Raw genomic sequence first — 13148 nt, forward strand, 5'->3', positions numbered from 1 at the left:
TGAGCAAGCAGTTGTCAGATCACCAAGAACACAGCAGTGACTGCATCTCTGCAGCCTTCTGTATCCACATTACCAGGTTGAAAGAAACAGAAACAGAACATCCAAGGAAAAGGTGAGGATCAGATATAAAACAAAGATCTAACATCACAAACACCTGACTCCAGTAAATACTGCTTATTTCTCAAGCCAAGCTTAAGGCAGAACCTGGATGTGCCTTGTACGTAGCAAGAGTGAAACTTCTATTTAAGGACCCTTTTAATTCCATAAATATGCAGCCACACAACACCAGTTGCTGCTACTTACCCTGATCTTTACCACTAGCAATGAGGAGAGGTGCCATTCAACACAATATCATGATGACAAATTTACATTCAAAGATACACAGCTGTATCACATATCTATTATACCTGCAGCTGTTATCAGCGGAGATGGTTTGTGCTTGCCAGAGTCCACAGTAGCACTACTTGAGGGAGTACTTGGGCAGGATTTGTCATCAGCTTTCTTCTTGTCTTTCTTATACCCAGAAAATACAGACTTCCATAATGACCTCGTCTTTGTTGCTTCCTCTGCCCCACCACTAGATTTGTCTGAAAGCCTGCTGTCATTTTTTGATTTCTTCTCCTTTTTGTTCTTACGAGGGGAGAAAAGAGAAGTTCTTTTCTTACTCTTCCCACTGGAGCCCTCTGAAGAGGTGACGGATCCTTCAGGTCCAGCCACATCAGCAGCAGGAGTGGAGAACTTCTCACTAGCAGCATCATGCTTTAGTGTGGACCCCTCTGCTATTTTCAATGCCGAGTGCTTTGGAGAGTCATAAAACAACTCTTTGGTCTTCAAAGGCATAGAAGATGCCTTTCGTGCCCTTGCAGCTCCAGCAGCTGCAGCCATCTCCATATCTTTCATCTTACATAGCTGTTTAGCCATGGCATCACGTAGTGCTTGGCTCTTGACGGACTTCTCTCTGGCTCTCATCCTTTCTTCAGCAAGCTCCTTGGCCTCTGCAGAAATTTCAGGCAGCACTCTCTTCTTCTGGTTAACCCCTCCCTCCATAGAGGGTGGACCACCATTTTCCTTCACCAAGGGCAAAACAAGTGGTTTCTCTGGCCGTGGCCTACTGGTAGGAGGTGTAAAGAATTTCTCATGAAGGCTTGAGTCCTCTGTCCTGTCATCATATGTGTCCTCTACATCATCAGCAAATGGAATCTCATCCACACTCTCTGCAAAAGACTTTCGCACATCATCTTTTTTGGCCTGCGCTGGTTCTTTGACAGCAGAGGCTGGCTCATGGCGTGGGGGAACGGGAGGCGTTGATGCTGGTGTTGGAGGTGACTTGGATTCAATCTCATTCTGCCAAAGTGCTTGATACCTCCTTCTACGCAAAGTAGCCGGTTCTTCATCTTGGGGAGGTGGTGGTGGGGGACTTGATGGAGGAGTAAGCATAGTAGAGTCAGAAGTGTTGAAGCTCTGGCTTGCCAAAGTTCTCATGTTAGATGAGCTCTCTTGAAGGCCAAGTCCCGAACTGCTGGATACATCTCTCTTAACTTCATGGGAACTCCTCAGTTCTTTTTCTGATGGAGATTTTGGAGTGAGCAGAGAAATTTGCTCACTTTCTAACTTGGACAGTCCTTGCCTTCTTGGGGCAGGCTGTGGCTTCACAAGACGCATCCTTTCATCCCCTGTGACGCTCTCACTATTAAAAGTCTTCAGAGGAGCTGTCTCAAGGGCAGGAAAGTTTGATTCTGAGCGTTTGTTTCTGTCTACTGGGGTGAGTCCTAAACTCCTCCGGATTTCAGCGCTCTTCATCCAGAACTCTTCTACAAGGTTACTACGTTTCAGAGCTTCTTCTGCAGTGGTAGGGCTCCCCAGTTTCTCCACCTCGCTATCCTGGTTCCTAAGGACCAGTTTAGCAAGAGGAGTAGATGTTAATGCTGGGCCAGGCTGGAAACATACTGGAGGCTCCACTGGGGATGGAATGGATGTTTCAGCGGAAGGCAAAGGCTGTGAACAGATAGGCTTTTGAGAAGATGTTGGAGATGAAGCCAATTTTGGTGCTGCTGGCTGAGATTCTGGCGGAGACGTAGGTGCAGTAGTTTCTGGTGATGCAACTGGCTGAGATAACACTGGAGAGCGTGGCACAGAAGGGCTTTTAGCTTTTCTGTCTTTGGGAATGTCATCCTTTGGTCCTTCCTCAAGAAGGAAAAGCTCAGGGAAAAAGCGTGCCTCTGGAGATTTTATTGCAGCCAAGGGATCCTTTACATCCTAATAAATACAAAAAAGATATATATATAATATATAATAAAGTAGTAGTAGTCACTGGACACATTAGAATGCTGTTCCATTTTTGCTGCCAAACCTCCCAAGTATTAAAATATGGAAAAAAAAACACAAATTGCATCTTGCTCCCAGACCTTGAATGTCATTTAGGATTCCTCGTCGGGTGACATCCAATTGTTTAAAATTATCCTTTGTACTCAACAATAAGGCAAATTTAACTATTGGAACAAAAAGAATGCTAAATTCCAGAAATCCATCTCTATCTTTTCCCACCTTCTCCCTTCCAACTCAGTACAGAATCTTAGAATCACAAGGTTGGAAGGGACCTACAAGATCATCTTGTCCAACCTTCCCCCCATTACCATTGCTACCACAAGCTACTAGTAAGTAGTATATTAGGTAGCTAACAAGTATGTATCAGTAGTCCCTCACCTCAGACAGATTTCATTCAACTCTCTCGAGCTCTCATCAACACAGCACTTTCTGCTGGCTTGCATCCACTGCAGCTGCAACATTTTTTTAAAGCAAGGGGTGCTTTAAGAGTTAATTAGGCAAACTGCCATATTACTCAATAGTAAGATTCTTTGTTTGAATATGTAACCTTTTGGCATGGGACTCTTCTTACTGAGTTCTGATATTATCTTCCCAATGGTATCTTTTGCACCAGCTTTCTTCTAAAAGCCGGAAGTTTAGTTCAATGGTCACAAAACCACTAGAGAATGAACTTCTCTGTCTGCATGCTCCTATGGCATATTAAACACTCAGCTCTTTAAGTACTGCATTCAGGCAATTATCCTGATGTGAAGTATAACTTTGTCTAACAGAATCATTGGGTTGGTCTGAAAAAATAATCACCCTCCATTTTAACAGACAATGTTGTCAACAATTGCTGTCAGCAAACTAGCCTTATCTCGTCATCTGTCCATTGTGCAAGTAAAATGGTTCATAACAAAACTCTCTAGGAAAGTCAAATCATTAAGCAATTCTTCACAAACACTGGAGATAAATGTTTGAAATAAACATCTTAAGGGTCATGGACTTTCTGCTCGTGCATCCTATTAGCTGGAAACGCCACAGTAAGCTTGCATGCCGACTTCAGGGCTAACAGTACAACATTAAATAACTCAGCTTCCTTCAGCTGAACTATGTTGTTACCATGGAAAACGTAAGCACTTGGTTACTACGAAATAAGTAATACAAATAAGATTAGTACAGAATCTGTTTTTGGTACTGGTATCTGGTTTGATACCCAAACCAGGACAAACAAGAAACAGCTCACTGATGACTTCCATTATGCGTTATATACACAATATACTTCTTGTTAACATTGAGCTGAAATGAAAATATCCTCTTTAATTCTTTTTGCATTTTGTGATGGGAACTTGGGTGACTGTGACAGAGCCACTGTGCTCTACAAGTAGGGAAGAAAGACAGTACATTATTTTTGAAGTCTACATAAAGCCAAATTTCAAGAACACCAATTATAGAGACCGGAAAGCAGAAAAGAACATGGCTGTCAGTTCTCAATGGCTTATCCAACAAACTGAACTTCAGGTCCTAAGTAGAAAACTTGAATGATTCCTCTCCTTACCTCTACTTGTTCTGCTTTGAGACTATCAGCTGGAGACAGAGGAAGAACAATGTCGTTAGCTGACTGGTTAGGAGCGGATGGCTTGCATGGATCTACAGAAAGCAAAAATAGGTTTAAGAAAACAAATGAGACTGCTGCATTCTGAATTTTTAATGTTACATACAGCAAACAGTGACAAACTCCACAGCGCCTTACAAATTCTAGGTGAGACATCTGGAATATCACCAACATTTTGTAAATGTTTAAAGCTTTTATATAAAAGCTTCTACAAGAAGCAGTGATCAGATGGATTCTCACTCTTTCCAAAGCTGTGATCAATGGACTCACAACATTCTTCATGAAGTGTTTATGCAGGCATATACCTTGCCACTGAGAGAAGTTGGTTCAAATCCAAGAGATTTATAACATTAAATTAAGTGTATAGACTACCCAGAAGGCAATTACAATCATTCAAACACTGGTGGGAAAGCTATTACCTTCTGTCACACTGCGAGAAGCATCTTCTGCTCCTTCTTCATCTTCAGAAACTTTTAGTCCTGGCTCCTCTACCTCACTTCGATGTAAGCGAAACTCGGCTTCTGCATCAGATGGGATGTCATCTGGTCATTAATAACACGGGTTGGGCAGGAAGGGGGAAAAAAAAAGCAGACATTGTTGATGCAAGTCCATCAGGACATCTGATCGTTATTTTCAAAATCTTTCCTAATGCTTTCTGTTCACACGCTGCTCATCACCTTCATAACATGAACGCCGAAGTGTTTTACGTCCTTTCCTAGTGCTGAAACAGTCACCTACGTAGCATGTGATAGATCATTACTAGAAAGTACTAAAGAGGTAGTTGATGTCACAGCTTCTCAGTTTTCTATAAACTTCTTAATGTTTTCGGGCATGTGCAGCTCTTTCTACACTAGCAGGAGACGTTTAGTACAATACTATGACCTCTTCACAAATTCACTTTTGTTTTTGTTATTCATATTGACCATGAACACAAGACTAATCCTCTAAATAGCAGATGGGGAAAGGATACAAGAAATTTATTCTACAACACACAGCACAGAGGTTCTTCCATTTCTTTTCGTCCTTCAAGCCTGGCTCCCTCTAGACTATTTGTAACTCCAAGTAAAAACATGATTAGGCTTAAGTACCCTCATACGAAGTGTTTTATATCAATACAATTCTGTTGACATAAGAGGCTCACAAGATGCACAGAGGTACCCTACCGTCATCCAGCTCTGCACCCGTGTCTCCCTCTTCACCCGCCTGCCCTTCAGTGTCTGCAGGCTCTGTACCCAGCTCATCCTCCACGCCATTATCTTCACACGAAGCTAGAATATATTCCAATATTTAGAGAAAAGAAGAACATCTATACAGTGAAAAGGGTATACATTAAACTGAAATCATAGCGGACGCATTTATTTACTACTGCCAGAACAAGAAATTCTCAAGTGTGTCAGCTAGAAGGACATAATATGAAAAGAAACTTTCATACTCAAAGAAAGAAAGGAATGCCTGCCCCTTGGGATCCTGTAAGGCATTTGCAGTGAAAGCTGCCAGGACTTTCCTGAGAAGAAGGCCTTCTGAAAAAAATTCATCAAGAAGGGTACTGAGAGGCCACCAAACCAGCATGAAGTTTACTGTTTTTCCAGTAAATCACTATCATAGCACACGTGTATTGGGTGAAAACTGAAATCTCACAGTGTACCACAACTATGCATCTAGAAATTGAAATGGGCTTTTGTGGAGGTAAATCAGAGATTAGTAGTCTAGCACTAGGACTGAACTTTATTACATATGGAAATTTATCAACTCTGGGAAGCTGTGGCTTTCTTTGGCATTTGACACTGGCAAATGTAGCAGTATTTAGCCACACGAAGAGAGAAGACCAAGCTACAAGGTCCACATTTCATTAATATTCAATATTAGGATAATTTAAAGACAAACAAACAAAAATAAAACAACCCCACAAAAGAAGACCCAACAACAACTACAAAAAAAACCCCACAACCCACAGCACCCTGACCCATCTCTAATGCTATGAATGTTTTACTAGGATTTTCTTCGTTAAGCATTTCACGGAATGCCATACATTTCAAATGTCATTTAAATATAAAGAAGCACTTCCAGATTTTTTACAGTAGAGTCAATGAAGGACATTTTTAGCTTTGTGCAGCAGGTCATTTAGCTCTGTTATATAGCCACCTATTGCAAATGCTTACGCAGTCAGCATGTGTCATCATGCACAATGTTTGCTAACTATACACACAGCACCAAGTCCTACAATGATGATTCTTATCACTCTTTTACAGTAAACCACACATTGCAAGCCTCTGGACCTGCATGCTCACGGCGTCACACTGTCCTTTCTAGGAGGGCTCCTGGCAGTCTCCCACAGTAGAGTTGGAGGCTGTTTCCAGTAGGAGTCTGGATGCATTCCCCCAGTTATGGATGACAAGGAATTTTAGCCCTGTGAATGTGGATCACACTGTGCCATCTTTCTTCAGAGTCAAATAGCGGACACTGATCTTTTCATTTGCCACTGAAGATTGGGCATTTGGGACCACAGATACATTACCATTACTAACTATGACAATCCCAAGAATAAACCAACCCTTCCTAAAACTGAGGTCTTACAGTCTCTCCTCTTTCTCAGTTTTTCACTGGTCTCAAAATAAAGCCTTCAGTGAAGGGTTTGTCTTCCTCATTCAACCTCTTCCACAAGGTATTTTTTCTATGCTTTTCCCCTCTGTAGTATTATGACAGACAAACAAATGTGCTAATTTATTTTCTGTCAACTACTGTGAAAAGGCAATTGTGCTTACTTGTCATAAAACACTGGCCTATTCCCTTACATCACAGGCTTATAAAATACAGAATCTTACAGAGTTAGTACACAGGAGACTGAGTCATGCAGCAAAGGCTGAACTTCCCAGGGTGGCATATATAGATGTACTGAACAAAACCAATTGTGTCTGATTGTTGATGAAGTATGCACTAGCCCATGTTGTTTGGGGAATAATAATGTCACGGGATGGTTTTATGACAACAGCAAATGTGAGTAATCTTAATCAAAACCCATAGAAATGTAACCTGATGTTAGGAAGATCTGATTCCACTATGTACACGTCTATCTTCAGATACAGAAACCACGAGGGGACACAATACACACAGGGAGTGTTGGAAGGAGAAGAGAAAATCAGCTCTTAAATAGGTTGGTATACAAACCTCAAGCGAAGATTATGGATGCACAGACAAGGAACATCTTGGAGCAAGAGGGATCCCATTTTGAGGGACACGGAGAACTTGCAGGTGGTCGGTTATATTATACATATATTGTGCATATACGTATACGCAGTTAGGATAAGAAGCAAGAGGCCAAAAGCTGTCACACAATAACTCAGAAGCTACGCACTATGGCAGCCAGAAACTGGGATCAGCACTTTGCTTGTACCAGCTAGCAGCCAGGAGCAGGCTGCACAATGTGAAGCTATCTTGTAAACCACTGCTCTCTTGCCAAAGAAGCAACAGAAGCACAGGTATATAGATGGGCTAGCTATTCTGATGTGCCAAAGCAGCTTAGCAGTAGATCTACTACGTGCCCATAACTACTTCTGTTCCACTTGTTTAGATACTTGTACTGCTTACATAAATCTACTCTCTTAACTCTAGTCCCACAATCATCAGTTTTGTAATAGAGTCTAGATGACTGCATAACAAAAGCAATGGAGCTTCACCAAGCATTCTTCAGCTTTGCTGAGGCTTGCCTACATACATGGATCCCCAAGCCAAAGCCAACAGCAATCATTATTCTTACAGATCCCAACTTCAACCTTAACCTTCTTTCTCGTCTTCTTCATCAGATAGCTAGTTTGCAGCTGCTGTAGATAACTGCTATTGCTTTCAGCATCCTTAATCTTCATCCTCTTAATCTTTTGACTGCAAGAAAGCTCTATGTTCCTTTAGTCAAGGAGCTGGGAGAATAAAAACTGGTCTATTTTTCAGTTTACAAAGAGAACTGAAACACTCAACTAGGTTCCTCCCTTGTTATACCAAAGATAACCTCTCTGGCCTCCCTTCAGAAGGGTTACAACAAACACTGAGTTCATGCAGGAACGGGCCGTCTGAGCAAGGTGTGCATGCACACTCCCCTCCCTCCCTCCACTTCCCGTCATGCAGTAGCGATAGGGCTGTAAGTCCAGGGTTAAAGTACCAGCTCAGCTGCTGAAGGCATGGAGAAGAGACGGGCAGGGTTATTGTGCATTGGAATACATTTAACATCACCAAACTACCTCCAGGGACCGTCTCCAGCCACGCCTGTACCGCCTCATGGCGTACGGAGGGAAGGTCGGATGCTGAATTTAAAAAACAACAAATTATAAGAAGTCAAAATTAGACCATCAGTAAGCATCTAAATCAGAAGAGAGACAAAGGGAGAGTCTTCGCTGAGAAATACAGGAACAAAACCTGTGAGATGTTAAACAACCGATTCTAGAATTGGGATTAAAATGGAGATATCAGACAAATGTCAGGGGCCAAATCTTTAGGCTCCGCCATGTTAGAGGAAACACACGGTGAGACAAATGCAGCATCTGACCTGCAGGTTGCTGCTGCTGTGCTTCACCTGGAACTTTATACAGGAAGGAAACCCGCAGCTGAGGAAACTGAGCTGCCCGTGTTTGAAGGCCAGCGGATGAGGAGGAGCACTACAGTGCAGTGGTAGGGGCTTCTGTGCGCCGCCATGCTGCCCCAGCCTTCAGAACAAACCCCTCCGCCACTGCTGCCCTGGTAAGCTCTCCCAGCACCTGATAGCTTTGCTCAGCCAGGGACAAGTTCGCCTACTGAACTAAGATGGAGATCAGAACCTACCCACAAGTGCTCTGTGACAGCCCCTGCAAAAAAAAACAAGCTACCTGTACTGTATCAGAGTGCAACTGAAGGCACTCATCTACTGATCGAGGTTTTCCTACTGTGGCATAATTTGGAGGGAAGAGAAGGAAATATTATTGTTCTGCTTCCCAAGAGAAGCTGGAAAGACCACAATCAACTTGGAAGGACCAATGCTGGCTTCCCTCTATTTTGCTGGCAGGTGTACAGTATAGAAAAGTGGAATTATAAAATGTCAACAGAAAGGTTTCAAAACCTGAAGCTGAAGCAAACTCAGTTGTGGTAAGGTTTTGAAAATACACTGACTTATCTCACTTGTTCTTAAAGCAAGAGCTCTAGGAATATTGAATATTACAGAGAGTGGAACACTGCACGCTTCTTACTTGAAGGGAGCTGTTTTCACACCAGAAAATCCCAATGCATCCTGCAAACTGCAACTGTAAGTGCAGCTGAACTGAACTGGAACCATGTATCAAGTTGGATCGTGATTTTAAAAAACAACAAAAGAAAAGCCATCTACAAATACGAGGAAAAGATCATTATCTGGAATGGAATGTGATCAGGCAAGATGAGGTAAAGCCCTGGGCTCTGTAATACAGATCAGTCATGAGCCGAATCTCATATTTCCTGTGAAAGGCATCCCTTCTCACAACACACTTACTCCCCCTGCAATTCTGCCATAGTAGTTACAAGACTTTGATAGAAGACAGCCACTCAGTAACAGCATTGCTAGTTTTAACTAAGCTCGGCATGAAGCACCTACAACACACTTACCTTAAGATGCACTGTAATGCAGTCTAGAATGAGGGCTGCAGGGACTCACAGAAGGTGTTCATAAGACGGCTAGACTGTTAGCATATTCCCCTTTCAAAGTTTTCCTTTAAGCAACTGGCAATTCAAAAAGCTCACACCTCACTTTACAAAATAGATATACTGTCCAGTCTTTAGTACAGGGAGTCAACATAACACATGGTGAGATACGCTAGCCTTTGGAACCCCACCATTCAGCAGTGATACTGGATGCAGTTACACGATTTGGAAAACAGCTGTGGAGAAACAGGCTCAATAGAGAAGCCAACTCTGATCTTTGCTGTAGCAGGTACACGGTACAACCCTTACACTTTCTCTGAAGAGGCAGAGTCCTTGGTGCCACAGAAAGCACTGCTACCCCTTTAGTCAGTTACCAGGACCTGATTGCCAGTACTCTGTACAGTGAGGAAGAATGCTGTGGAGTCAGAGCAGTCACACACAAACAGGTCAGAAGTCACACCAACACAGGGCTGAGAAAGCACTCATTTTAAGTACACACTGACCTGAAAAGCAAAAAGTTTAACCAAGTGTAATTTCAGAAAGCAGTTCCTTTGGATCACAGCTGTCCCTGCTGTCCACTGCTCTTGAAGGGCACAGAAGCAACAGGGTTAAACAGCTGCAGCTGTGATCTAGGAACTAACGGCGCAGGGCAGGGGAAGATTACCTCTGGAGGTGGAGGACTTGGAGGCTGGGACCATTTTTTCCTCCTCCTCTTTTTCACGGATGTGTGTCCAGTGCACATCTGCCAGAATCTCCAGAGGATCAACCGGATTTACAATCTGCTGCAGCCTAAGGTTTCCAGCTAGCAGATGGAGGAGGGGATGGCATACCGGGACGCAGTCAGGGGGGAATGAAAGACAGGGAGGAAGAGATGGGACAACAGTGGAAAGGAAAGGTAACACATCATAGGAAAGGAAATAAGAAAAAAGAAAAGAAGGTATTACTGGCTAAGACAGTTTGCAAGACAGAAAAAGTTCAGCATTGTGTGTGCACACATATACTAACACAGAGCTCTTCAGACTCCCCACCAAAGCTCAGTAATGCCATTCCAGAGGCAAAGAGATGCTATCAAAACTGTCATTGCAGATTATGTCTATTGCAAGCAGCTTCACTGAAATGAAAGACATTCCCTGGGTGTCCAACAGATACATAAATACCAATGTAGCAGAAATTTCCAGCTCCTTCAGCCTATTCTTCATGATTATTGCCAAAGACATCTTGCTTTTTAAGGGACAGTCTGCACTGTAGCTTGAGGCACCAAAACAAAAGCTCTTTCATGCCCTACTATTAGGTTAAGTACTCCTATTTATGCTGGATAGTATCTCACTGTTAATTAAATTACATGACGGGTCTCAGAGTTTGTCGTGTGTGTGGATGAGCGTGCACACTTAAAATAGTAGAGTGTGCAATCCTGCTACTTTGCACTGAAAGGCTTCTTCAAAGGGTACAACTTTTTCTAAAAAGAATATCGGTATTTTCATTATGACTTAACAGTGTCTCCACTTCCTCAGAAGGGACTTCCTCTTACAGAAATGAATTCGTTTAAAGTAGATTGCATTACTCCCCAGTTATCTGCCTATACAACACTCAGACATGGATAGTCTAAGAGAACAATGAGCACACTACTGAAACAACTGATAAGCAAACTGCTTAACTGCTGCAAAACACCCGTGTTGGAAACATCTAACCTGCTGCATACTGTATTGACAGACCCTACCTCTGTTGCTGTCGGTTATGGGACTACAGCTCAGGTTTTATTTACTCATAAAAAAACCAACTTGTTCTATAGGGAACAAGGTGTTCAGTGTCTCCTGTAGTGGTCTTCAGAAGCAAATGATCCATTCTGTAAAGTAAAATGCCACTTACTTCATAAGCAGTAAGGCAATTTTTAAAACAGCTGATTACCCCTACGTAGGGCCAACACTGTTTTGGCAGTTCAAAGCCTCAAAAACAATTAGGTTTTAATGTTGTGGACTAGTGCTTGAAGGAAACAAGAAACATCAGCAGCATTTACAAGTTGCACTCATCATTTCCTGCTGTCTTGTTTTAACAAAGGTCCTCTTTCCCAGCCATGTTTTCCCCAGAAATGACACAGTGTTTGAGACTTCCGTTTCGGAAATGACTGTGTGTGACATTTGGCATCGAAACTGCAGAAGAAACAGGCAGAAGGAACTGCAGGAAGGACAGAATTACCTGTTGGTTATTAAAGAGGAAAAGGGGTCAGATGCACAAACTCAAATGCAGAACAGAATTTGCAATTTAGCCAAGGACTGTAACCTCATCAGAGAGCTTTCTTATCAACCAGCACAAACTACAGGACATCTTGCAGGGACAGAGGTCTGGGCTTTTCTCACTGCAGACCAAAGCACTCACATGCAGGCCCCAAGATGAGTACAGTTAGCATTTGCATCGCCAAACAAAATTTTGTGTTAAACGGTTTAGGTTTGCCAGCAATGGCGGAGAAGTATATAGTCACTCAGCAAGGCTAGGAAAGAGCAGGTCCCACGTGATCTCTATGTTTTAAAATGGCTTTCTCTGGGATTTAGACTAGCATAACATACCTCCAGTTACCCCCATAAGCCTCCAAAGAGAGGCCTGGGCCTGTCCCACTTAGGACATAGGTCCTTTTCACCTTTTCCAGTAAATTAATAGCAGTTTAAACAGCACAGCCAACTGTGCAGGAGTGCTGCTTGGCTGACAGGCAAACCTGATACTTGCTTAAGATCTAAATGCTTGAGAATTTCAAGAGACACTTGGTGTAGCCCTCTTTCAAGACCACCTGCTAAAAGTTCTACAGGAAGCTGGATGCTAATTCCACTTACATACGGAAAGGCAGCTTTCCCCTCCAGGCCCACCGCAGCACCTTCTAAGAAGCAAGCAGTCTGGATGTTTAACTTTAAATGGAACCACTCACTAATCAACTCCTTGGAATCCAGGTCTAGAGAACAGTAGCAGCTACAACGTCTTCATTTCTGCTCTTCAGCCATCTTACTAATACTTCTCATTCTTAACACCAGAAAAGTTAATTTGGAAAAAAAAAAACAACCATAACATAACTGAAGCTAAGCTACAGTTGTTACAACCATATGCTGCAAAATAGGCAGTTAGCTGATGGGGTATGCCCTCTTACCTGCGGTAAGGCACTTGGGTTCTCCTCTTTTGAATTCTGGCTCTAATGAACCACATTGAGGGACTAAGGGATTAACAAGCTATTAGGACCAAGTGCTTCAAAAAAACAACCATCAGAAATAAACTGCAACAAAATGTATTATGGAAAACAGCACAATTAGTTAGATAGGAATGTCAGGTTCATCTTATGCACACTATATGATGGAAATGTCCGAGGGATTTCCACCACTTGATTAGCTTCCCAGTAGACTCTCCCCACAAACACTCATTCACAAAAGACAATAACAAAAAATGCAAGTTTGCTCACACAATCGCAGTACTTTGGATGTGTCTCATGTGTCTGACATATTGCATAGGTATGCAGTATGTCTGTGTGTGTATGGACCAAACCTGAAGCTCCTAAGTAGGTGGGGGGTCATTGTTCATGCACATTACAGTCTCAAATTGCCCAGGCTTTCTAGATACT

The 13148-nt window shown here is 42.6% G+C and overlaps 1 protein-coding gene across 12 annotated transcripts in view; it reads right to left on the reverse strand.

Moving 5' to 3' along the window:
* MICAL3 (microtubule associated monooxygenase, calponin and LIM domain containing 3) overlaps positions 1–13148 on the reverse strand; it is a 159337-nt gene that overhangs the window by 27896 nt on the left and 118293 nt on the right. For 9 of the 12 annotated variants that reach the window (XM_072361542.1, XM_072361540.1, XM_072361543.1 and 6 more), the window contains 5 exons: positions 10218–10355; positions 5083–5187; positions 4339–4461; positions 3863–3954; positions 408–2256 (listed from right to left, as the gene is read on the reverse strand). In XM_072361542.1, coding sequence (XP_072217643.1) covers positions 408–2256; positions 3863–3954; positions 4339–4461; positions 5083–5187; positions 10218–10355 — 2307 coding nt within the window. Of the gene's footprint in view, positions 1–407; positions 2257–3862; positions 3955–4338; positions 4462–5082; positions 5188–8148; positions 8212–10217; positions 10356–13148 lie in introns of all 12 variants that reach the window. The other 3 variants (XM_072361551.1, XM_072361547.1, XM_072361549.1) reach the window with 3 other exon arrangements.

Source organism: Excalfactoria chinensis, chromosome 1 (assembly GCF_039878825.1).
Source record: "Excalfactoria chinensis isolate bCotChi1 chromosome 1, bCotChi1.hap2, whole genome shotgun sequence".
Classification (NCBI taxonomy): Eukaryota; Metazoa; Chordata; class Aves; order Galliformes; family Phasianidae; genus Excalfactoria; species Excalfactoria chinensis.